Source organism: Brienomyrus brachyistius, chromosome 3 (genome assembly GCF_023856365.1).
Source record: "Brienomyrus brachyistius isolate T26 chromosome 3, BBRACH_0.4, whole genome shotgun sequence".
In the NCBI taxonomy this organism is placed as follows: Eukaryota; Metazoa; Chordata; class Actinopteri; order Osteoglossiformes; family Mormyridae; genus Brienomyrus; species Brienomyrus brachyistius.
The window spans coordinates 19,220,257-19,246,596 of record NC_064535.1 but is presented as its reverse complement, the minus strand read 5'-3'; the positions used below and the strand labels follow the sequence as shown (position 1 = coordinate 19,246,596).

Here is a 26,340-nt window from a genome sequence, read left to right as displayed (position 1 = left end):
TCTTGTTTATTTGAATGTAGTCACGGGTGACACCCAACTGCAGCAAAACTGTTCTTCTCTTCCTGTCCTCCGGGGGGGGCGCTCTTGTCATATGTTCTCATTTATTGTGGACTGTTTTGGAAACTGCTTCCTGCCTTGACTTCTCATCGAAGTTCAGATTCAGTTGTCCTAGAGCTGAGGTTCTGTGCATATCTGTGAACAGAAGCTGGCAGACGGCTCAAAGTTGTTTCTGGGATTTTCCACAGGGGGTTCCCCTCTGCTGTCCTCCTCTTGGGAGAGATAGCTCATTGGCTTGCCAGCTGATGTAAAGATTACAGGAGTTTACAGGAGGTGGTGCTGTATGTCTTTGGCTGACTAGAAGGAAGTTCATATGTCACTCACCCAGACTGATAACAGAAATGATACTATGTTGTTGGTGCAGCAGTAAGCCTCTTCAGAATGGTGAGAGTGTGAAGGAGCTGTGAATATCTCCCATCATGCTCCAAAGCGTTGGCTTCCTGTCGGAAAGCAAGGTAACTAGGCATGGATGTCACTCTAAGTCGGTGGCGAGTCCTAATAGAGCTCCAAGCCACCACCGGCAGTCCTGGCCTGTGCTTTCCACTTCCCCCCAGCTTTACATGCGGGAACTTGCTGTATGGATTCCTATGAGCAGTCAGACTGCTGACTCCGCTTTGATGTATGGCTGATGGGACTACGTCCTTTTGTTGAACTCCTCATTTCCATAATTTGTTTAAGCTGTCCGACTAAAAGCATTCATTACTTGTACATTGCATTGGACATAAGCGTCTGCTCATAGATATATGTAATGCAAATACATGTGAAGATTCTGCTGTTGTTTCCGGGCCTTTCAGACTCCCTTGTGTATTGGTTCTATTACATCACTACAAGATGCAGTATTAGACATACAAATCCTCCCTGGTTGCCCCCCCCCCCCATTGTCCTTGCAGAGCATCTTTGCACAGTTTCAGTACAGTAGTGAGAAGGTACTGCCATCTGATGCCCTGCGCAGTGCCCTGGCCAAGACCTTCCAGGACGAGCAGCGCTTCCAGCTGGGGATCATGGATGACGCAGCCGAATGCTTTGTGAGTCCTCACCACCACTCCGGTTACACAACCCACAGCTGAGATGGCAGCATACCTTTTGCAGGAATATTTCACTTAATTAGGTTATTTGTTGTAGCTACTTAACGCCATTAATGTAACTGGGAGTGTTTATGGAGATCTGGCTCTGCAGAACTCCCTCTCTGTGTCTGCCCTCTCAGTGTCGGCTCATATCTGAGTCCCACTGATGCGAGCATGACCATGTTTGCGCCTCCGTGTTTATCGAGACCCAGTGTGTCAATAAGTGGTTTTGAAAGGCTGTTTGCTAAAGCATGCTTGGTACTGCCTGCCGAGAGGCTTGTTCAGAATCCCCCAGATTTGCAGCCAGTCTGTTCTGCCAGCAGTTGGAATGTCCAACAAGCTGCCAACTGTGTCATATTTCCAGTGTCTCTCATATTCAAGGACCAATGTGTCTTGTCCACCCGAGGAACACACACGCACACACACTTTTGTGTCGCTAACATGAACATATCTGCTCATGGTGTCTGCCTGGCAGGAGAACCTTCTGATGCGGATTCATTTCCACATCGCAGATGAGACCAAGGAAGACATCTGCACTGCCAAACACTGCATTCCACACCAAAAGTTCGCCATGACGCTCTTTGAGCAGGTAGGTGCGATCTCTCCAGCCATATTGGCTGCTGTGAGATGCAGGGTCTCTGCTAAAGGCCCCTGCTCCTCCCTCTCAAACCGTTTCAGAGCAGTGGTCTCCAACATCTCAGCCACAACTGGCTACAGCCCAGAGAGAGCCAGTATATCATGGTGCACTGCAGAGTAAACATTAAAGGATAGTCATCAGTGTACAAACCATGGCCAGACAGTTGTTCCTCATCTTGTTTCCAAATCTCTTTTTTCAGTGTGTCTGCAACAGCTGTGGAGCCACCTCGGACCCACTGCCGTTCATCCAGATGGTTCATTATATATCCACCACTTCTCTCTGGTGAGCTGCTAGGTGGGGCCTCCACTGCAGGGCAGGGGGGGAGGTGACGTACAGGTGGAAGGTGTACATCCGTCGAGCATCTGCGCTGCAGAGCAAGAGGCTAGAATCACTAGGCAAGGGTGAAGGTTCGGGGACCCGCTGCAGGATGCTCATCTGCTGTACCCTTAGCTGTTAGGAGTACCTTTTTCAGATGGACACCAGGGTTTTGACCTGCCTGGATGGGTCATGTTGGGCGGTAGTATTGTCCATTCCTATTCCTGACCTCCAGCCCAGTACTCTGTAGGATTTTAACAATCATTTCCTATGCGCAATCTTAGATACACGACGAGTTGGGATACTGAGCAGGGCTGTCTGAGATGCCTCTGCCGGAGGGAGGGGTCCCTGGCTGAGCTGTGTGGCGCCCCTGCCTATCTCCAGCATCTGTCCTCAGGGGAACCTGTGAACCAGGTCCCGTTTGGCCTCTGATGTGAACTGCTCATTTGTTCACATCACTGTGCTTTTTTAGGCGGAGCAAAACTTTTGGTGTCCCGCTGCATGCTGTAAATGCTGTAAATGTATCACACTAGCAGGTCACCCGCTCTGTGTTATCCTGTGTGACAGGTGACACTGGTACAAGCAACCCACATGGGGAAGATGAGCACCCCGCCACCCCTCAGCCTTCACAAAATCCTGTGCTATTGGAAGTCCGTGGCATATCATTCAGCCCACACAATTGTGCGGTCGTTTCCTAGGCTAGTTAAACATAATAATTGAGCTGCATTCTCTATATGCTTGCGGCGCACAGCAGGCTGCTGCCAAATACACCACCATCTCACTGTCCCCCCCATGCTCCACAGTAACCAGGCTGTGCACATGCTGGAGTCCCGGGAGAAGCCCACGCCAGGCATGTTCGGGGAGTTGCTCCGCAATGCCAGCACCATGGGTGACCTGCGCAACTGTCCGGTAAGCCCTGGCCTGCACTGCCTTGCTAGCGTCTCATCTGAGTACTGCAGCCCAGTCTGCTTGATAAGCCCTGCTCCGCCCCGCTCTGTGTCTGCTCTGTTCCACAGCCTTGGTCAGCCATTCCATGTATTTGTTCAATTTCACCACCAGCCCATTTAATTAATTTATTTAATTAGTCAAGAAAAGTCAATAAAATATTGATTAGCCGTGGGGCGTCTGCTAGTGGTTGAGTCCAAAAAGACATGGGTGTATTGGATGGTTGCTGTAAATTCTGGGGTGATTTTAGCAGACGTTTTGGAATGGCTAACACACTTTGACAGGCATGTCATAGTTTTACACCGACATTAAGATCATTTAAACATCATTTTCTTTGTCTGCCTAAGGCTTTTACACAGACTGTATGTGTATTTACACTCCTAATAAGACGATACATGGAATGAGACTTTCATAGACAGACTGACATCCTTGCAGCACACAGCCCAGGAACCCAGCTTGGACAGCTAATCACTACACTTACTGGAGCTCAACACGCCAATTCCTGTTCTTATTATATCATACCTGTATTTTCTCTTGTGCTGTTTTTGTGTTCTACTTTAATTCCTTTGGTCTTTAAACTGCCATTTTCAAAAAAAGGTCATCCTGTAGAACTGGCCCCAGAGTGGCGAGTGTCTGAAAAGGCTGTTCTTTGGTCAGATGTTTCATATTTCTTGCGAGTCACAGTCCAAAGGCTCCATTTTAGCATTTAGCCCAGAGAAACAACCGATATTTTTTTCAGGCATTTTACCTGAACGTCAGCTTGCTTCTCCTAGGGCCTGGGAGAGGCCGGGGCAGTGCTTTATTGACAATTGGCCTTCATGCCTGAAGACAAAAGGATAAGTTTATGAAGCTGTGGAGCAACAGTGTAATCTCCTTGGGCACTTTTTTGCCGCACTAAGCACAGTACTTTTGGTACTTTCGCATTTCCATTGACTTCCAGTTGAGTACCAGTACCAAAACTGCCAAACCAGCTTTAGTACATCTTTGGTACTTTGGGGTGGGACTTGTATAAAAAGTGCTGTAGTTTCTACATGGTGAAACCTAAATGTATTGCATATTCCAGACTTTAATTTAGTCAGGTCTGAAATGTTTGTTTTGATATTTTAAACTGTGGAGCAGAGGAGTAAATCAAGGAAAAATGGGTCTTTGTCCAAACATTATGCATAGCACTGTATATTGACTGATGGGAAAAAAAATAATTGTGATAAAAAATTTTGCTATATTGCTCAGACCAACTTTCAGTATATGAGCAGTGGCAGCATGAGCATGCTTGGGGGTGGTGTAGGTTACCGTAGGTTAGAGAAGATGGGGAGGAGCCAGGCCTTCAGGTCCTCAGTCAAAGGGGCCAGGTGACTTTGGGTGGGTTGTTTGGTGTGCAGTTTGTGTGCCACCAAGCAGGAGTTAGAATATTACGTCTAGCTGTGCTGTAAGAATATTTCACTGCTGAGGAAGCTGATCCTTCCCTCCCACCCTGACTCATTGTCACAGAGTAACTGTGGAGAGACGCCGCAGATCAGACGGGTGCTCATGAACTCCCCCGAGATCATCACCATTGGCCTGGTGTGGGACTCTGACCACTCAGACCTGGCTGAGGATGTGATCCACAGCCTGGGGACCTGCCTGCGCCTGGGAGATGTAAGGAACAGCCAGAGCTGGGGTTCACATCAGGCCCGGATGGAGATTTTGGTCAGTGCTCCACACACAGACTGACGATGCCTTTGTCACTGTCCCTCCAGCTTTTCTTCAGGGTGACAGAAGACAAAGCCAGACAGGCAGAGCTCTACCTGGTGGGCATGGTCTGCTACTACGGGAAACACTACTCCACCTTTTTCTTCCAGACCAAAATCCGCAAATGGATGTACTTTGATGACGCACATGTAAAGGAGGTGAGGTGACCTCCAACCCTAACCTCCCCTGTCTGTATTTTGAATGTCTGGATTATTGTTGCACGGTGCACCTCTCTGCAGCGCCTCCTGCAGGACAAAGGTGGTACTCTATTTTTAACATCCAACAGAAAAGTAAATAATGGCGTTTTGTTATTCTGCTCAGAACTTATAAAGCATGTGGCTGGGTGGGCGTGGGGGGGTTGGGGGGGGTACAGTGGTCCCAAGATAAAAATTGCCAGTAAAATGCAAAACAGTTTCCAGACTGTGTTTTTCGGGTTTTCTTAAGTTGTTTTATCATGGCATTTTTCTTTTGATTCACCCGTTATTTCTCCTTGTCCTTGCTGGCTAGTTTCAGCCATTTTGACTAGCTCAGTTAGTTTAAGGATTTACATCATTTTACATCACTTCATTTGAATAGAATTTTTTGCCAGAATGTGATAATGAATGAGTGGTTAAAGGCTAATTAAGAGTTCTTGTTATGCAGAAATATCTGTTTATTTAGTTTCTGTCATGCTATAAGGAGTTATTTATTGTCACACTAGCAAGAAAATTAAAAATGAAAACTTTTTCAGGATGTCAGTTACAGTTGTGTGCATGTTATGTTATATTTACAAGGAATATGCATAATATGGCAAACAGGATGAATTGTGTTTTCTGTGGTCCTGTATATTGGGCTTATTATTGGGCTTGATTGCTTCAGTTTACTTTGCATAGTGGGCTTAGTTTGGGCTTGTTTTCAGGGAAGAGGTTTCTTATTTGTTTCGTGAGACTTGATTTTGATGTAATTGTTTTTTCTAAGATGAAGTACTTAAAATCCATGGCTCACAATATTGTTTTAAAAGCATTTTCTTCCCTAACTCTAACTAAAACAATAGTGGTCCATAGCACTACTGTGTTTTACAATTTACTTTTGCTTTTGTTAGGATTTTTCTCTTTTATTACTAGTATTCTTCTTCCCTAAAATGAAATAGGCTGCCTAAACTGTAAGACTGACCAAATTTGGTGGAAAGATGTCAATTCCTACCTACTACACAGATCTGACCCAAATCAGATATGTTTATGGCAATATCTCCTGACCTGTTAGGCTTAGAGTCAAAATTAGTTTTTTTCCCAGATACATAGATGCCCTATCAACTTGCCAATCAAACTATTTAGCTCCACCTACTTAGTCTTTCAGATAATTTGCATAATCTCCAAAACGTGCTTTTGAGAGTTAGTCCTAACTCTTCCGACCAAATTAGATAAATGAGGTGTCACACCAATCAGACTCCTGAGTTGATCAGTAGTTATCAAAAAGACTTTGAAATTTATCTGCCATTGGGCCACTGGCCGTGCCCAAACTGAACCTTAATCAGGACTGGGAACAGTCTCTGTGCATCAGATCGTGTTCATTCTGTGGACGTGGACAGTTGCAGTCCGTGCATGCGTTCTTCAATAATATTCCTCCAGACTAGCAGAGGGCAGATGTCATCTTCTAGGTCTGAATGAAGCTTTTACAAAAGAAGGATGAAACAAGGTTTATAACCGCAAGTTTCAAGTCTTCTCGGGTTTTTAAAACAATTAACTGATGTCGGCTTTGTCTGAAAAAGAATACAGGCAGTATATATATATTTAATATTTACTGTTTACCTCTGCCCAATGACATTTCTCATTGAAAGTACTATTCAATTCTTGTCACAAAATATGATTTTTGGGTAGAAATCCATAATAATCAAGACATATGTGGAATGTACGGAACCACTAAGAGGTCAGGTTAGGATAATATTTTTTCGAATAGTTTTACGAGCCCCCTACACTTGTCCACTTGTTATTTGCTGCAATGTGATGGCAAGGAAATCCTAAATAATGTTGGTGTGTTCAGTTCGTGTTCAATAGCCCAGCTGTCTTGGTTAGTTACTGGCAGTGAATGGACACAGTGCAAACATTAATAAATACATTAAAAAAACATATGAAAGTTAAACGGTATGCACTGTCCCCCACAGTTTAATGTTTAAAGCACACTTAACTGTGCATGTCCGTATCATTTAGGTTTATACTTATTAGTCAATGAATTCTATGTTTTGTAATTTAAACAGGCACAGTACAGGTTATTATTAGTAAGGGAAAACTATCGCAAGGGATGACAAAAGTATTGCGAGAGAACGCAAAAATATTTTCCCACACTGACCTCTTAGGAGCTCCGTAGCAATATATCAATCTTGAACAAATATACAAGAGAAGCTTCTAGAAGAGCTATTGATATTTATTGTTTTGAGTTGAAGAAATTGATATACCTGGATATACCTAGTCAATTATCTTGCACATGCGCAGTCAACAAGTTTCCAGTAGACATAAAACTCTGTGCTACACGTGCAGCAACTGCAGCCGCCCGCAGCTGTCTGCAGCCAACTGATGATGATATTTACCCCCAGGACCCCCAGTCCATAACTGAAAGCACACATGAAAGAGTGAAGTATGAATTGGCCTTAACTCAGCGGTGCCTTGTCCTACCTTAACTAAGTCTGAAATCCTACCTCCCAACACAATTCTGGGGACACAAACCAATTACTGGACACATTTTGTCAGTATGGGGTACTACAGTTAAAAACTACCAATATCTCCTGACATCCTTGGAAAATCCAAGTGGAATTTGGCAGATATGCACTATGATCAAGCCAGGCATATACTACTGCAGTCATAACATTCTGGCTACCATCAGCCAATCAAGATTAAGCAGCCATTTGACAGGCCTGTCAATCACCAATCTGTACCGAAACTGGATGATTGATTTCTCTACAGACCCGCAGCCAACCCCATCAAGGGCACCCCAGTCTGCCAGATGGGCAATGACACCTTTTGCATTTTTTGCACATTTCCCCTGAAATTGAACAGGTTTTTTTTCGAACACGTCCTAGGATCGACATACTATAGGAGGGTACTGGGGAAGGACCCTCCAAATTTGGTGCCGATCGGTCAATAGGGAGCAGTACAGCAATTGAACATGTATCTTTAAACCTGCAAAACCAGTTCAACTGAGATTTTCATAATTTCTCTTTGAATAACATATAAATGGTCAAAATCCTTTTTACTTTCAGTTCTGACTCATGCCAAAATATATTTATTGTACAGTGACAGTAATTTGCATGTCCCAGTGATTTCTATAAATCCGAAAATTCGTATTTCTATTTATCCTATATTCTCCACCCCACCTAGACCATTCTGGTAGCATTCAAATCAGCAATAAATAAATAAAAAAGTTTTAAACTTATTATATTATATATGGCTACCAGCCACACCCAAACTATACCTGTCTCATGCCCCTTTCTATCAGACAGCTATATCTCAGGCATGCTTCAACCAATCCTCACCCAATTTCATGATGTACTGTAGTAGGGGACTATGGATTGACCCTCCAACTTTGGTGCCAATCAGTCAATAGGGGGCACTCTGGCCACTTTTCATATATGTCATGTATGACTCACCTTGGCTAATTCACCTTAAATTCTAATTAATTTCTTAAATCCTTCAACCATTATCACGTTTAAGTTCAGCTGAATCAATATTTTCAATTGCCTTTCCTTTTACTGCCGTTTGACTTGTGGAAAATTATCAGAACTAATTTATGTATAAACCTAGGAAGTATTCAGTATTTTACACGTTTTAATAAATTGGCCAGCAGGTGGTGACAGTGTTCTGTAAATGCCATTCAATACTTTAAGGCAGGGGTGCCTAATCTTGCTCCTGGAGACCTACCACCCTGCAGAGCTTAGGTATAGCCCTAACATGCATTTTGTCAGTGAGGTTCATCAAAATGGATAGATAGCAAAGGTATTTCTGAGGATTGTGTTCAAATTTTATAGTTTTGATTTCTAGTGGTCATGTTCCACATCACAGTATTTACTAGTATTATTAAATGTGAGACTGCAAATGCATGCACAGGCTGCTTTTACTAATGGAAATAGTCAAACTACAACAGCAGGGACTGAATTCATATAGCAGGCTAGTATTTTAAGTTGCAGTTATTTACTTCATGGTCAAATGTCATTACATTCCAATGGGTCTTTGTCTTAGATGTTGAACATGGCATTGAAATATGTGTCATTCATGCATTATTTCACGGCCTGCTGGACCTGCCACAGTTGAAAATTACTCCCAGTATTAAAGTCATACTCATCATTGTTAAAAATCCATCCAGCCATTTTCCAAACCACTTCTCCGTCTGGGTCGCGGATGGTCTGGAGTCTATCCCAGAAGCTACGGGTATGAAGCAGGGAACAACCCAGGACGGGGGGCCAGCCCATTCAATAGCTCCAATTAGCTCCAGCACCTCTTTGGACGGTGGGGGGAAACCAGAGTACCTGAGGGAAATCCCACGACGACATGGGGAGAACATGCAAACTCCACACACATGTGACCCAGATGGAGACTCGAACCCGGGTCCCAGAGGTGTGAGGCAACAGTGCTAACCACTGCACCACCATGCAGCCCCCTCATTGTTGTCTTTATTATTATTGATGAGAGGAAAACCAGAAAACACATCCACATTTGAAAAATGGAACAGACTGCTTGTTTTACACAAACATTTATGCTTATGTCATTGTCTGAGGGGGCTCCTGAAGTGTCATAGTTACAACAGTTGTGACAGCACAACTGTCATAATATTCCACATAAGAAGCTAAAATCATGCCTAAATGAACAGTTTACGAAAACGACGAAATATGATTGCAGTGCTGTTGCATGGAGCACCGCAGTTTACGCAGCCTGCGTAGACAAAGCTTAACCTGTAAGATCTAGGCATGCCACTTTAGGTAGGAAGGTGTCGATTTCTACCCACCACTCAGACCATCTGAGCCAAACCAGAATTTCATTGGGGCGACGTGCTACACCCCAGGTTTCTACATTCTTTCCTATATTTCCTGGCCCGTTAGGCCTAGATCGAAAAATTCTCCATCCTGTCACAGCTGTATTTAGTACTGTCTGACTTTTTAATACATTGGCCACCAGTGAGAATCAGTACTTATTTCCATCAGTACTGACATAGCGTTTCTGTGCCATAGATGGCATTCTGACCTTTTGGATCCCTCAGTCACTGCTTGCAGTTACTGGTTTAATTAATAATTATTTATTGAAACTGCATGTGTACTTGAGTACAGGGTAGGTGCAAATGGATCAATTCTTGATGTTGGCATCATTATTTCCGTTAATTAAATGTTATTACTTGCACGTATTTCATTGTTGGGATTCCGAACAGAGGTTCAGGTTTGACTAGTGTTGAAGGGCAAGACTCACAAGGTTTCAGTGCGGGCAAATATCCTGCCTTCCATATTGATTTGTGCATCTATATGAACGTAAGATCAACATCAAAACATTTAAAATGTGTGATCTCTAATACATGAAAATGCTATAGACATTAATGGTAGATCACGGAAACATTGTATATAGGATTACTATAAAGTGATTGTATTCTTGTTCACACTATAGTTTGTATTTAAATGCAAATAAAATTTTATATTAGACAGTGATGAATCAAGAGAAATGGAAAACTGGTATCATCAGACATAAAGTTAACCACTGTTTTTCATAAAAGCTGCGCTAACACAAGAATTAAACATAAACTCACTTTGATGTCAAAAGAATTCAAAGTCTCCTTTTCCATGCACGTCATTTAAGTCATTTCCTTACCCTCAGATGAGATACTGACAGGGGAGGTTTACTCAGAGGTGAGTCCATTTTGTAAAAACAGGGGCCCCGTGGGGGGTGGCCATGTTCTGCTGTCCCTTGTTGTAGCCAGGGGGCTGTTCCAAGTATGGTTTTGCTGAGATAAAAGTCCCTCTAAACTCTGGATCTGGTTCGTTGTGCAGAGAGCAGTGCTTTGTTTTTCACCAGCCCATCAAAGGCAGCATGTGAGACCAAGGGCCTCTACTAAAGGAAATGGAAAACAAGGAAATCCCTCCATTGTTTGTGTCCCAGCTGGATGGGTGAGAAGGCGTGGCTGGCATGGGGGCGGGGGGCGGTGCGGTATCTTGTTGCTCCCCCCACAACAGTTTGTCAGAACTGGACGCCCCGTGCTGTCAGAAGCGAGGCTCTCATTGTAGGAGGTGTCGTTAGGCGGGGACATTGAGCTGGGAGATGTGACAAAATGGCTGCTAGACATTGCTGATCCACGGCACGAGCTGAGCCCGGGGCTCTTCTTGTTCGTCTGCTGCCAGCCGCACCAGGTCTGCAGCTACCGGTGGATGGATAACAGACGCTGATATCTTGGGGGGTGCCTCTTGTCCTTGTGGTTTGTTCGTTTTCTGTGTTTCCTGTTCAGAGTACACTCTGTCTCTCTGTAGACCTGCTAGCACGTGTCTCTCTGCAGCGTTTGAGGTCCTCTGGCTGAGTCGTGTTTCTGTGTTAACCCCCATCAGATCGGGCCCAAGTGGAAGGACGTGGTGTCGCGTTGCATCAAGGGGCACTACCAGCCCCTGTTGCTGCTCTACGCTAACCCCCGGGGGGCACCAGTGTCTGCACAAGACATGCCCTCTCCACTGCAGCTGCACCATAACACCAAGGCCTGCTACGACAGTGAGGACTCTGGTAAGTTTCATCCTCCTCAGTATGGTGCCGGTCCGCTTTGCCCGTTTTGCCATTTTTTATAAAGATGCTGGGAAAGTGACTTGCCATCTGAGTGTGGATTCTGCCCCCAGGCCGTGAGCCGTCCATCTCCAGTGACACGCGCACTGACTCCTCTACCGACAGCAGCGACCAAAAGCACTCCCACCCGCACCACCAGTCCATGGCCAGTCACTTCTCATCCGACTCCCAGGGCACCGTGGTGTGTAACCTAGATGACGCCGTCTCCCACATCAGCGCTGATACCCTGGGTACTCCGCCTGCCGCTGTCACTGCTTACCCCCGCCATTTCTCCATGAATTTTACGGTGTTCTGGCCCCAGCCCTCCTTCCCACCTGGAAACTGAAATATGTAAAACCTCTCATTATGAAGGCCAAGAGTTGGATAATGAAGCACTGCAGAGACAGACGCTGAAAAAAGGTGGGGCTTTGGACAGGAAGGGCGGGACCGGGGACAGGAGAAGGAGCTCTAGTCGACCTCGGCGGGGGGAGGACAGGAGCCGGACAGCTAAGGCAGATGAGGTGTCCTCTGCAGGATACCACAGTGAGGGTATGCAGTGACAAACCCCGCCCCCCACCACCACCACAAAGAGTCACAAGGATACTCGGATTTTGATTCCGGTTTATCTCACCACCTGTGGGGACCGGTTAGGCCTGGGTCGTGATCGTAGGCCTGTATCCTATGAGGCAGGGCCTTCCCCGTCCGTGTAGTGGCCATTGTCCATTTGCATTTACATTTTCATTTGTGTTTGTGGTTCTCATTCCTGCCTGGCTCCATGCTAAGATTTTTGAAGTTCGGTAGGGGTCTGTTTGATTTGTAGTTATTACAGAGGACCAGTGATATATTTCCTTGTCTATATTTCCCTGTTGCCCCCCCCCCCAGGGGAGACACTAAAAGAGCAGCAGGCCCCCCGTACAGCACCCAAGCCCACCATTAGCCACCTGAGGGAGTTTAAGGAGACCATGAGTAACATCATCCACAGCCGGCCCCTGTCATCTGCCATGAGTTCTGCACCTGGGGGCTCCAATCTGCGTGCCGAGGACCGCAACTGGGAAATTGAGAGCACGAGCAGTGAGTCCAAATCCAGCTCGTCTGCTGGCCGGTACCGGCCTGCCTGGAAGCCCCGACGGGAGGCCCTCAACATTGACAGCATCTTTAGCTGGGAGCAGCAGCAGCAGGCGGGCCAGTGCCCCCCGGGAGCCTCATCTATGCTGGAAAATGCAGATGGGGATGGTGACGCCGCCATAGTGCCTGAGGCGAGAGAACAGGTGGCCAGGGATGTGGCCCCGACGGGCAGCTTGGAGAACCAGCCGCGGCTGATCCAGCGCATGGAGAGCGGTTATGAGAGCAGCGAGAAGAACAGCAGCAGCCCAGTCAGCTTCGACATGCCCCTGAGCAGCGGCGCCACTGCCTCCTTACGCAGGTACTGCCATGTCCGCCAGTAGTCTGCTTCATCAGCACCAGAGCAGCCAGCCCACTAACAGGCTCCCCTCCCCCGCCCCTGCAGGGACAGCGCTCTCAAGATGGGCAGCTCTGGCCCAGCCTGGCGCAACATTGCCAAGTCCAAGAGCAGCACCACCCTACTCCAAGATGCAAAGACCGGGACTTGTCACAGCAGCCACCTGGGTACAAGCATGTGTGTCTGTCTGTCTGTGTGTCTGTCTGTCTGTCTGTCTGTCTGTCTGTCTGTCTGTCTGTCTGTCTGTGTGTCTGTGTGTCTCTCTGTCTGTGTGTCTGTCTGTCTGTGTCTGTCTGTCTGTCTGTGTCTGTCTGTCTGTTAGTGTGTGTGTGTCTGTCTGTCTGTCTGTCTGTGTCTGTCTGTATGTGTGTGTGTCTGTCTGTCTGTGTGTCTGTCTGTGTCTGTCTGTATGTGTGTGTGTCTGTCTGTCTGTGTGTCTGTCTGTCTGTCTGTTAGTGTGTGTGTGTGTGTCTGTCTGTCTGTCTGTTAGTCTGTGTGTCTGTCTGTCTGTCTGTTTTTGTGTGTGTGTCTATGTGTGTGTGTCTGTCTCTCTGTTAGTGTGTCTGTCTGTGTGTCTGTATCTCTGTTAGTGTGTCTGTCTGTGTGTCTGTCTGTCTGTGTGTCTGTCTGTGTTTTTGTGATTATTACGTTGTGTACACAGAGGACACTTATTTTTCAAACTGACTCATGAAATACCGTGTTTCTGTTGAAGAGTACAGTTTTGTGACCGTGTACTAAGTGCGTGTCTGTGACCATATCTGTGTCCGCACAACAGGGGGGGGCCGCAGTGAGCTGGACGAGCTGCAGGAGGAAGTCGCCCGCCGGGCCAGAGAGCAGGAGCTGCAGCGCAAGCGGGAAAAAGAGCAGGAGGCTGCCATGGGCTTCAACCCCCGTCCCAGCAAGTTCATGGACCTGGACGAGCTGCAGAACCAGGGCAAAGGTGTGGGACAGGCAGGCGGACAGGGTGGCCAGGGGAGGGGGCACAAACCAGGAAAGCTGAGGGAATGGGAAGTTTCTGGCAAATTTTCTGCCAGTGTCTGGGAGGTTTGTCAAAACGAGCCTTTTATCAGAGGCGACAGCAGCTCTGCAACACTCACAAATACTCACAAACACTCACAAACACTCAGAAATCAGGGATCTTTGTCTTCATGGAAACTCCACTTTCATTTCTTTGTGCATAACCCTAATCCCAGGTATTACAACCCTTACCCAGCCTTAACCCTAACTATAAGTAACCAAACAAAATACTAGACTAGTGAGATTATTAGATTTTTGATTGTATTTACAGATTTTTATAAAATCGAGTTTCCATTTGTGGGAACTTTCTGCCTTGTGGGGCACACACAACCCTCACAAGGTTTAAATACTGGGTTTTTTATTACACTGTGTAGACATTTAGTCCCTACAATGTAATACATAAATAACCAGAAACACAAACAGCCCCTAGAGGTTGTAAAGTGCTGAGCCCCTCTTCTATGCGTGGCCTGCAGGGAAGGGGGACAGCCTGGAGAGGGCTCTGGTGGACACCGATGTACTCCTAGAGCAGTCACTACGGCTGGAGCAGACCGGTGACCTGGCTGCAGCACTCGCTGCCTGCAACGAAGCTGTGTGTAAGTACCCCAGCCCCCGCCTTCTGTCTAGCACTTCTAGTAACTCCGCTGCACACTTTCGTTGACTGTGCTCCTATCTGTTTAATCCTACCCATGAGTCTGTGCTCTGCCTCTGGTTGATGCTCCTTTCACTACACACAGCTGCAGACTTTAACTGTGCTTAATACCCTAACCCTTCAATCTTAAAGTCATGGTTCTGCTAACTTTGGGACAGCTCTCTGCTTGGAATGGGTGCCCTGATGTGTTTGCATTTTCCATTGGATGCCAAAAGCAGCAGATTGTCACCATTTGCTGGTTTTCATAGCGAGTCAAATGATGGCTGTAACACAAGTCACGCGCATCAGTTGCAGCAAATGGGTAGCCTCACCTTCACTCCAATAACGCACCTCTCCTGCATCCCTCTCTATTGCAGTCGTGCCACATCTTTATCCCTGTGCCTGTGCCAGCACCCACAGAGATCTCCCATTATTTCCTGCCTGAAACACCTTTGCCTCCTTGCACACCCCATTTCCCGTGACTTGCAGCAGCCCGTAACCGATGATATAATCACAAATAAAGTCGCTGAAGTTGAACCCTGTGCTTTGGAAGCACCTTCAGCTTCCTCAGCTTGACCGTCTGAGTGGGATGCAGTGTGCCGCACATCCCGCAGGAGTAGATGCAGATGCTTTACCCCATTTCATGTCACATTTCAGCTTCATCGCTGGTTTTGTTGACATCGTTCTTCATTGTTTGGCATATATGATTTGGACATACATGTACAGTAGAGGAAGCATGATGGAGAGCAGTCAATGGGCCCCAGCATATTCATGTGTGAGCATCTCTCCATAGTGCTTCCCCAGTGTCCCCCTCCTCCTTGTTTATACCTGTCTTTTTTACTTGTTCTTCTGTTACGTTCCTCTGTTCTGTCTTTTGTGACAATTGGTGTGCATGCCCCCATAACTCAGCTTTTGTTTTCCTCTGCCTTTTTTTCTTTTGTTCCACGTTTGTTTTTGTTTTGGTTTCGTTTCGTTTTCAGCCAAGTTAAGACTTGCCATGCATGAAGGCAGTGCTCACACTCATAGCAGGACAGGGGCTGATAAGAAGCTGCACAGATACATGAGGAGAGTGCGGGGTCTTCAGCAGCGCATGCAGGAGCGGCCGGAGCAGAAACAGTCCCAGCCCGCCCGCAGGTACTGCGCTCGTGCTGCTGGGGTCAAAAGTGTAGTGGGGGAGCCCAACACATGGAAATATTTATGTGATTATTATTATTTATTATGTCAGTATGAGTAACAGCATTTTTTACCTAGGGCCAATTACCCCTGCCTTCAGTAGTGAACTGTGACATTCACTTGCCATGTGCAATACGGCTGCCGTTATTAGTCTACGTAGTCGATGACGTCGACGCTGAAAATGTGTCGACAATAATATTTTAAATCGACACATTAAAAAATATATATTATTTTAATAAAATTATCTTTATGATTTCTATAATGCTTCATTATATCAATGTTTGCGCAAATATTTAGGCCAAAATCTGGTCTTATTCTACGTTGATTGGAAGGCCAGTGGGTGCATTCATGTGCATTGGACTGGGTGGGACCAGTGTGGTTATCGTAACCTAAAGCTGAAACAAGAATGGACACTAAATAAAAGAAAATGATTTGTGAACTGAGATAAAAATGAAAACCATATTTACAGAAATATCGTCGGGCTTTAACCCGAAAAAAGTACCATCACACCACCAAAATATTTTTGCCTCGTTTAATCACAGTATCTTCACAGTATCTTCACAGTATCTTCACAGTATCTTGATCGGTTCCTTCCTTCATCGCGACTTCAGTGCTCATCGCTTGTGTCTCTTGTGTCGTGCTTCGCTAACTGAATATATTAAGCATGAGGATAAGTCAATTTTATACAGAGTACTAAATTTTGGGCATCATAATACGCATCTCATTAATATTTTTAAGGATAATACTAATCTGTTTTTCGAACTGTGGACAAAAATACAGCATACACTGTCTAAAGTCCTGAGTGGCATACAGTTTGTTGTTCGTCAAAATAAAATGTACAATAAAACTTAAACGGTCAAGTTGATTTTCTGGAGGAAGATTAATCATTTAGATTAATCGACCAGTCGATAAAATAGTCAATAGATTAATCTATAGAAAAAGGGCACCTGCCGCCGGAGTTTGTAATGCGTGTTTTATGCATTCCACATGAACGGCATGTTCTGTGAGGGGAACCAATTGCAGCTGTCCACACTGGTGGGGTGGGGAGACGCAGTGCCCTGCAGCTTGCTGTCCCAGATGTATGGGAAGGCCTATATTGTAAAGGGGAGTTTATAGCTCACTAACTGGAACATTGCAGATTTCGGAGACCTGGGCACCGGACTCTTGATGCACGTTTGTGAAGTGAATCTGCACACTCAGAGACTGATAGCGTTCCTGGTTTGGGGGCTACTTCCTAGCAGCTGGCAGTGAGCGTGATGTGCTTCACTTCAGGGAAAGCAGGACTTGTGCTGTCTTATCTGTGATAGGCTGGTGAGATCTGTGAAGGCTCAGGATAGTGAGCTCGGTACGGCCTGGAGCTGTATCACATGCAGAAACCATCCTTAGCTGTGTGATAATTGTCAGTGGTCATGCCTTTTCCAGCAGTTTCATTCCCCCTGGAGTGTGAGTAGCTATATCACCGATTCTTGGTGTGCATAAACCTGATCAGGGCTCTATGAGCTGCCGTGTCACTGGGGCATCACACTGTGATGTCAGTTTTTGGTGAAACTGCAGTGCTGGACGCTGTGACTCACCACCCATTGGTCAGGCTGTCACTGTGACAGTCTCTCTCCCTGACCAACCCCCTCTGCCCCACACAGTGAACAAGCTGCTGTGTGCCAAGTACTGCTGACAGCTCCAGGGGACCAGAACCAAGACGCAGACCAGGATGCCCTGCCTGCCCCTGACAACGTTAGGCAGCCCTCCACTTCTAGAAAAACGCAGCCTGACCCTCCGGGCCCTCCGTGTCCTTACTTCCCTCATTCTGGCGAGTGGTTGTCTCCGTCTCCCTCCTCCGAGATGAGCGGTGAACTGCCCCAGAGGCAGCTTTCTGTCCCACTTCCTCCATGTGCATGGGATAGCTGGGGAGAGCTGGAAACCAATGGGGAGGCTGGTACCCAGATGCCACCGCCCTCAGAGGCCCCAAGTAGCCTAAGCTCCGCTGAGCCCGTGACCTGGAGCAGTACGCCTGTGGCCCCCACGACCATGCCCACAGAAACTGGCACCCCAGATTTGGATCTATCCCTAGTACAGGAGCAGAGTTTCCCTAGTAATCCCCACAGCCAGGAAAACTGTGTGCCTGACCTGGCCGCTTCCTCTTTCAGTAACGCCTGGTCTGCCCGCAGTTTGGACCATGTGGGCAGCTCTCGTGGGCCCCCTTATGGCTTCCCTGCCCCCTATAGTACTGTCACATGCAGCCGGCCTGGAGCTCCCCTGTCTTCCAGGGGTGGGACCAGGCCGGGACCCCCCATGCCTGTGGAGCGCTGGGCGGAGAATGTTACACACCACTACAACTCCCAGCTGCCTAAGGGTCGGCATAGAGCCCCCCCAGGGCACGAGCCATCTGAGCTGGACTCACTGTACCAGGCTAGTCTGCAAGCCCCCACCGTGCCCAGGGTCCTGCAGAATCACAGCCCTCCAGGTAATGGCAATAGCACTTTTTATTCACTTTTCTGTTATCAACTCAAATTCTAATACAATAAATATATGATAGATAACCAAATCTAATGGAAAAGTGACACGATATATGGCACGATCCTCTAGTGACCTGTCACACTTTCTGACCACAGTGCCGGCAGTAGGCCGGAAGCTGGCACCTGGGGTGGCTGTGCCAAGCCGATCCAAGACACCCACGGCAGAGATCGAGAGGAGCGCGTACCGCACATCTGGCCACAGCAGCCCCCATGGGCCCAGTCATAAGGTGAGTGAGCGATACACACGCAGGACCTGCCTCCTCGCCTGCTCCCTATGCCCTTTTCTAAGTGCTTACCACTTTGTGCAGGTCTCCTCTGCCGTTGGCCGCAACTTGCCGCAGGGGGGTAACGACGAGGCATACAGTGCAGAGAACCTGCGGCGAATTGCCCGCAGTCTCAGCGGCAACTTTCCCAGTGGGCGGCCTGAGCGTCTGACCTCCTCTCCCAGCTTTGTGAGTCAATATCATGCAAACATGCACCCAAACAGACAGCGATATATAGCTCTGTGTGTCATCACATCCCTCCTTTGCTGTGCCCATGGCCTGCATTCCACCTGCCTTGAATATACTCCTCATGGTATAATTGTGAGCTGCTGATGAAGCCAACCTGACCGTTTCCTCTGAAATTGCTGCAGTTGTTTTCTGGTATTTGCTTTCTTCACGTGTTGTTGTGGCTGGGAATTCCTGTGCGCGTCTTTTAACTTGTCTGTCCCTCTGTCTTGCCCCCCCCCCCCCCCACCCCCTCACTTGGCCCCTGGCTCACTTGGCTCACTGTTTCTGTTCAAAAGGAGCCCCCAGTTGCGAGGACGCCTATGCTTGCAGACACTCGAGTCATGCGTCCCGTGGACACCCATCACTGCACTCCCCCCCACTTCACCTCACCCCGCCATCCTGCCGCTTTCTACTCTGAGCCCCAGCACCACAAGCACCACAGCCCTGCCACACCTTCCCACCCATCCCATCGGCCTGCCGTGGCTGGGCTCCCTCGGGGACAATCAGGTAATCACTCACTATCCCCCCCCGCCGTCAACCACACACAGGCTGGACTTCAGTATGACTTGATGTGACTTATACTTTTGACATATTTCTGTCATTCTTGCTGAATGTACAGTTAGACATTACTGTCATCTTGTCTTTGTGTCATGTTCTGTTCTCCTTCCTGCTCTCAGGAGATCACCAGAAGGTCAAGCAGTTTCTCGCTGTGCCGGATTGGGGTGAAGCTCTCCCTGCTGAAATGTACAACCGCTTTGCCCTGAGCTATAGCACATTCCAGCAGGCACTTGTGAGGGCATCCCCAGGGTCCTCGCTCCCTTGGGCCATGGACAGCACAGCTAGAGGACTCAGACCTGGTTATGCCACCCTCATTCACCCTCGGTCTGTGGCGACCCCTGGCAGACCAGGCCCTGGCAGGACTGGGCCGGCCCGTTCATACGGCACTCTGCAGCACCCGCATCGCTTCCATCAGATTCCACCCTACGTATCTGATTCTACTGGCCAACCCCTTCGCCTTGACATGCCCCCTGAGGCGTGCTGGACAATGGGGGGCCATAGGAAGCCCCAGGCAGCGACCCTGCCCCTGGCCCAGCCCCGGCCCCGCGCTAACCCCAGTCAGCCGTGTTCCTTATGCCAGCAGATGCTTGTCCAACTCCCCCACCGCTATTGCCCAATGTGCGCGATCTACGTAACCCGTTTCCAGCACACCAGCCGGTAGCCCGTCCGGCTCTCTTTGCCTGCAGTGACACTGCTGGACCTCTTGCTCCATGTTCTATATTCTGCCACTATTGAGGCAGGTGGCCTTGAGTAAAGGATCTTCAGACCAGCTATTTGTCCCTGTCTCACTCCACTACACCATGGTTGTAGCTTCTGATGTCATCAGAGTGCAGCGATTTGCAGGCCATGACCTGGGCTTCAGTGCTGCAGCAGAGATTTTGGAACTGATGTTTCAGTTTTATTCAGACATAGTGGAGTACCAGTGGACAATGTGTGGAGTGCGACCAGGACAGTGACAGATCCGTAATAACTCTTCTCGATGTCTTGCATGTGATTGAAGGGGGGTTGGACCTCCTACTTTAATGAATGAATCACACATTTTCACTGAGCTTACAGGAAGGGACACGTCTTGGACTTAGGCTGAATAAACATGGGCAAGTGTCCAGCCAAATGAGGTACATCCACCTCTGAAACTACAAGCAAGGAAGCTGACAGCTGAATGATATGACAGCTTTGCCAGTTGAATTAACAGCAGCTTAAACATGGTTACTATGGAGCCAATGACTTGGGGGTACAGTAGCTGTGTGGCCCCTCCCACTCAGTATGTCCCAAACCACAAGATAACCTGTCTTTTATTAACTTCTAAAAATATCTATATTTTTTTAGGATAAGGGTGGATAGTCTATACAAAGTAATCTAACTTATACATTGTAACAAACATGCTGTTGGGTTATTTGAGGTGATGTTTTTAGTGGGATGGGGTCAGTGTGCACATGCACTGAGGCGGAACTTTGTGGCACTTTGGAATTGGTGAAGGAATAATCATAATTTTCTATGGTAGGTAATTCAGATAAATGAAATTTTCAAAATGATCATGAACTTTGAGCAGCAGAGTTATTACTAACCTATGCAAACAATGGATGTTTCAGCTGTGTGAAGATGGATCTCAGTGCTGCTTTTATTTTTTGGTGGGTGCTTTAGCTTATTATATTGTTACGCGAGTGTCACACTGCTACTGGGCCGGGAGTGTTGTGTGTGTGTGTGTGTCCCACAATGTAATAAAAACCTGTTATTTTGACATTGTGGGGACCATTTTTCAGGTCCCCAGAAAGATCTGTGAATGCTAGCAAAAAACTAAAAATGCCAAAAGTTTTTTATTTTGTTTGGTTACTAATGCTTAAGGTTAGGACTGGGTAGGGGTTAAGTTCATCATGTTGGGATTAGACTTTTCCTCATATGAATGAATGGAGAGTCCCCATAAAGATATAATTACAAACCTCTGTGTGTGTGTGTGTGTATGTGTATGTGTGTGTGTGTGTGTGCGTGTGCGTGCGTGTGCGCGTGCGCGTTTGAGGTAGGAAGCACAGCTCTGCGTCTTCGTATCTGCATCTGCGCGGCCCACTGTCCAAATGGTTAATCATTCCAGTAAACAAGTGTTGTCACCAGGAAGCACTGGTTTTTTGTGATGGCTTTCAGAGCAGGAGTTGGGAAGTCTTTTGAGCAGAGCTACAGTAGCTGGAGATTAGTAAGGTGAATTGAAAACTGACAGTAAGTGTGGTGGAGAATGTTTGATAAGATTATTGAAGAGCGTAATGAGGGCATGTGGGTGTTTCTGCTGTTACAGTTCTCACACTTTTAATAACACTTCTGTGACTGAAGACATAGTGAACCTTGTGGGTATATTTTTGTAGTACCTTTGCTAATCTATATTTTTCGAGAGATTAAGCCCAACCATACTGTGTATCCTGCCTTAATTTAAACGGCAGATGTTAACAGAAATGCAGAGGGAATGAGGCCCATTTGCTCGTGGGAGCCTTATGACATGCTGTGTTCACTGACTAGAGGCCCTGTCTTCTAAAACGCCACAAAGTAGGTCCCTCTGAGAAGTATGAGGTTACTCTTTTGGTTAATGTTTTCCATAACAAGCTGTGGATTGAGCCAGCAAGTTACAGAATGATTTTCCAAGCTTTGGTGTTCGAGAGGGATCCTGTAAATGACATTCTGTTACTGGCATCATGTGAGTTTCCTGAGCCCTTCAGTGAAACAGCAGTGGACTCTTACAATTATTTATTATTTAACCAAAGATAAATACCTTACAAACAGTAAGGAACGATGTCTTTGTCATCCCTGTAATTTTCATTTATACTGGTGTGAACCTAATGTAACCTGCAGAGGTGATTGTGAAACCATAGCAACGCTGTGCTCTAGTGGCAGAACAGCAGAAGTGCAGTTTCACAGAGGTCCTTGTGTTTGTCCAATAGATCTTCTACAACCGTCTAACCATGTATATTAATGTGTGTACATCTGTTAATACCCTACAAATCAAATGTGAAAAGAGATTTCTTAATGTAAATTCCATTTTGAACTTGTTTGTAAATTCTGTGTGGGCAGATCAATCTTGTATTTTCCCAATAAAGCTGCTCCACCAAGATTGAGGCATGGTGACACCTCTGGCCTCTTGTAGATTTACCTCAGCCTTTTGTCTCGGACCAAAGGGTTCCTTCAGCTACATGTAGTTTAGACTGCCACTAGCTTTATGGCTTTAGTTGATCTGGCCAAATAGGCTCAAACAGCATTATGGTAATACTATACACAATATTCTGGGTGTTTTTGGCAACAAAAGTAGCTGTGGGTACCACACCCCCCGCCCCCCCCCCCAATCACTCAGCAAATTTCATAATATTAGATTCTGCCCAAACCTGTGCCTGACTAAGTAAACATCAGAAAATAGCACAGGGACCGTTTCATTCCTCCTGGAGTGTGAGTAGCTGTATCACAGATTCACAGATGTGAATGCAGGTAAACCAGTTGTGATCCTTATTTCTCCCGGACAGTAATACTGTGCTTCCAAAATCTGAGAGAGCATCTTTGTTAAACAACATAATGAAAAACATGTGCGCACGTGTGTGTGTGTGTGTGTTTGTTTGTGAGTGTGTGTGGATTTCTATAGATCATATTTGGGTACCAAAATGTCCCCAAAATGTGGCAAAACTTGAAACTTCCTTACTTTTGGGGACATTTTCCATGTCCTCATTACATAACCTCAGTTTTATATCTGTGAATGCAATCAAAAAAGTGAAAGTGCCAAAAGTCTTGTATTTTCTTTGGTTACTTTTGGTTATGGTTAGGGTTGGGTATGGGTGTCGTGATTGAAATTAGGGTTTTTCCCACAGAAATGAATGGAAGGTCCCCATTTAGATAGACGCCAACGTCTGTGTGTGTCTGTGTCTACATGTACCCTATTCTAAAAGTTGAAGTTATGAGCATGTCTGTGTCCTTTGGAGACCCCAAGTGACTGGCATGTGACCCTTTGGGAGAAATCTTAGCCGGTTCATCATATCAGGTGCAAACCACAGGTTTGTGCACGACGATAGCACTTTTGGGTAATCATGTTCATGACGGGGTTGCACCAGCTAAGCGTAAGTTCGATCTTAGCCTACGATGGACATAAACTGCCCCATGTTCAAGTTTACGCACTACTAAAAATTTGCAGTTGTACAATGCAAATAGCGTAGCACTAAGTTATAACGTAAATTTTACTTTAACATTATACGTAAGGTCTGTCGTAACGAAAAAAAAAGTGCAAAATGGTGAGAATGGCCGCTGATTTAGGATAAAACAAGGTTGCTGGCATGATAAGACGACCTTAGTCTAGTCTGCAAACGTTAGCTGGCAAGCTAGAGAAATGCGCTACCCTGCCATTGGTGTTTCGTGTGACCCTTGTTAATATTTCTTGAGCTTGAGTATCTCATGTAGCAAGACGAATGTCAAGCACCTACAATAAATGTCTGTATAACTATACCACAAATGTGATAAACATACTAGCGGCATAAGTGACCTTAGTTGATCCGTCTGGATCCCACCCCATTATGAGAACCACGGATTAACTGCAAAGTTTAACCATGATAGTGTGAAATAGTTTTATTATCGCTGTCACTTCTTAAACTTAAAATCATTTCTTGCACATTGTCCTACACCTATGCGGGGGAGAATCCTCCACTTATGTGTAGGACACGGGGGGAATTTTAGATTTTCTGTGAGAATGCAATAACAAAAAAAAACTGAATGTAATAGCATGATAGCTACAGCATTTTTAGTGGAATCCGCTTCACTCCTTCTCATGACACATGCTGTTCGCATGTCTAATTATAACTTTTGTTTTTCCAAGTTATTTTGTGATCTTGAGAAAACAGCTTTGGCTTTGATGAGACATTGAGAAAAACAAGTTGTGATTTCAACATAAGACAGAAAAAGACAATAATTTATGTACTTTAGACTTCCGTCTGATGCAGAGTTGCAGTGAAAAGATACAGACAAAGCAGCTTGTATGTTCATGTAAATGGGCATGTTAAAAGTTACATGTTTTGGGTTTTCTTTCAGTTCTTAAGTAATAAAAGGAAAGCAAAGTTATATTTGTCTATCTTTTTTTTTCTTTTTTGCAAATACAAAAAATTATCCAATCATATACCATGGCATGAGCCGAACAGTGAGTTTTGTGATCCATTGTGCCCCAAAACCACACACATCAAGCTTCCCAGAAACACACTTCTTACATTACACCGTACACAGCACATTATGGGTTTTATTGCAGCTGTGTTTTAAGTAATTCTCACAAATACAGAGAAAACGAATTGGTAGCCATGTATAATCCAAACTCAAACAGGAGGACAGTGATTGGGTTCCGCTAATGTCAGACCGTGATAGACAGCTGTCCATGGTGAAAATGTCATACTGTGCAACACTATTTTTATTTAGTAGCTACTAACTACGATGTAACTTAAGTAGCAGTGCTGCAACTGACAAAGAACGTGGCACTAGTTCCAAAGTAGCTAGTTTAAACATATGATTTAAAGCACACTTTACACCCGACCTTCGAGTGAAGTTTGATGGCTGTACTCCTAAAATTATAGGAGGAGAATCGTTTAGAAAATGGGGGGCGGAGAATAATAGTAATAATAATAAAAGTAATAATAATAATAAGCTGTAATAGAAGAATGATTATGATAAAGGACCATGTTGCCCTGCCCAGATTGGGGAGACCTGGGCCTTGCCTTGGAGCAGGAGCTCGAGGGCGACTGCCCAGGCATAGCCCAAAGAAATAAGATGGGTCTGCCCTCCTATGGGCCACCACCTACAGGAAGAGCCATGGGGGTGGGATGCAATGTAGATTGGGTGGCAGTTGAAGGCAGGGGTCTCAATGGACCAATCGTCAGCTACTAAAACTGGCTCTTGGCACATGAAATGTAACTTTTGCTTCCCTCTCTGGTGGGAAAGGAGCCTGAGCTGGAGCGAGATGTAGTTGGAGATATAGTCGGACTCACCTCAACACAAGGCTCATACTGTGGAATCAAACTCTTGTAGAGGGGTTGGACTCTGTTTCATTCTGAAGTCAGCCATGGGGTGAGGTGCTGTGCAGGAGTGGGTCTTTTCCCCCGGTTTGGTGCCAGTGTGTTGGAGTTTGCCTCCCTTTGAGGTCGGGGGATGGGCTCTGACTCTCCTCTGTTCATATACGCTGAACACCAGTTCAGAGTATCCAGCCTTCTTGGAGACCTTGGACTGGGTACAGGAAGGTGCCTCTTCTGGGCACTCTATTGTTCTGCTGGGAGATTTTAATGCTCATGTGGGTGATGACAGTGAAACCTGGAAAGGCGGACTTCTGTGCTAATCACAGTTTGTTCATAATGAACATCATGCTCGAACATAACGGTGTTCAGAAGTACAACTGGCACCAGAGCACCCTAGGCCGTAGGTTGATGATCGATTTTGTAACCATATCATTGGATCTGCATCTCCTTGTTTTGGACACTCCTGTGAAGAGAAGTGCTGAGCTATCAACTGATCACCACATGATTGGATGGCAGGAGAAGATACCAGATAGATCTGGTAGACCCTGACACATAATTTTAGTCGGCCTCGAAAAGATTCTGGCAAACCGTCAGGTGACTCGGGGGGAATCCACACAGACCACAAGATGGGTCACACCAACACCTCTTCCAGCAGCCACCCAGCTTTCCTAGTTAGTTAGTCCTAGCACTGGTCAGCTCCAAACCTGCTTTGCTTCAGGTAGATCTCCTAGTCTGAACTGCAGGTAGGAATTGTTTGCCATTTTAGTTTTTTTCCATTTTGTTTAAGGCATTATAATCATGCAGGGGCGTAAATTTCACATCTGGTAACTGAGTAACTTACTTCATGGAGTTCTGCAAATAAATGCCAGGTCTGACCCTGTTTTTTGATGGACTTCTTACTCATAATTATGCCCTGACAGCAAACACAGTGGGATGACAATTGTGACTATACAGCTAAGTTATCAGTGCTGCTATTTGTTCTATGCCATTAACTAAGT

General features: G+C 46.2%; 1 protein-coding gene across 4 annotated transcripts in view; it reads left to right on the top strand.

The window, feature by feature from the left end:
* LOC125738741 (inactive ubiquitin carboxyl-terminal hydrolase 54-like) overlaps window positions 1–24,407 on the top strand; it is a 65,691-nt gene extending 41,284 nt beyond the window's left edge. For all 4 annotated transcript variants that reach the window (XM_049008001.1, XM_049007999.1, XM_049008002.1 and 1 more), the window contains 19 exons: window positions 948–1,082; window positions 1,597–1,710; window positions 1,958–2,040; window positions 2,877–2,982; window positions 4,507–4,653; window positions 4,755–4,904; window positions 11,294–11,462; window positions 11,573–11,749; window positions 11,871–12,047; window positions 12,381–12,921; window positions 13,006–13,124; window positions 13,733–13,897; window positions 14,448–14,567; window positions 15,583–15,736; window positions 17,416–18,236; window positions 18,385–18,515; window positions 18,597–18,740; window positions 19,076–19,286; window positions 19,457–24,407. In XM_049008001.1, the coding sequence (XP_048863958.1) occupies window positions 948–1,082; window positions 1,597–1,710; window positions 1,958–2,040; window positions 2,877–2,982; window positions 4,507–4,653; window positions 4,755–4,904; window positions 11,294–11,462; window positions 11,573–11,749; window positions 11,871–12,047; window positions 12,381–12,921; window positions 13,006–13,124; window positions 13,733–13,897; window positions 14,448–14,567; window positions 15,583–15,736; window positions 17,416–18,236; window positions 18,385–18,515; window positions 18,597–18,740; window positions 19,076–19,286; window positions 19,457–19,998 (4,206 nt within the window). In that variant the 3' untranslated portion in view covers window positions 19,999–24,407. The remainder of the gene's footprint in view (window positions 1–947; window positions 1,083–1,596; window positions 1,711–1,957; window positions 2,041–2,876; window positions 2,983–4,506; window positions 4,654–4,754; window positions 4,905–11,293; window positions 11,463–11,572; window positions 11,750–11,870; window positions 12,048–12,380; window positions 12,922–13,005; window positions 13,125–13,732; window positions 13,898–14,447; window positions 14,568–15,582; window positions 15,737–17,415; window positions 18,237–18,384; window positions 18,516–18,596; window positions 18,741–19,075; window positions 19,287–19,456) is intronic.
* The last annotated feature ends 1,933 nt before the right edge of the window (window positions 24,408–26,340 follow it).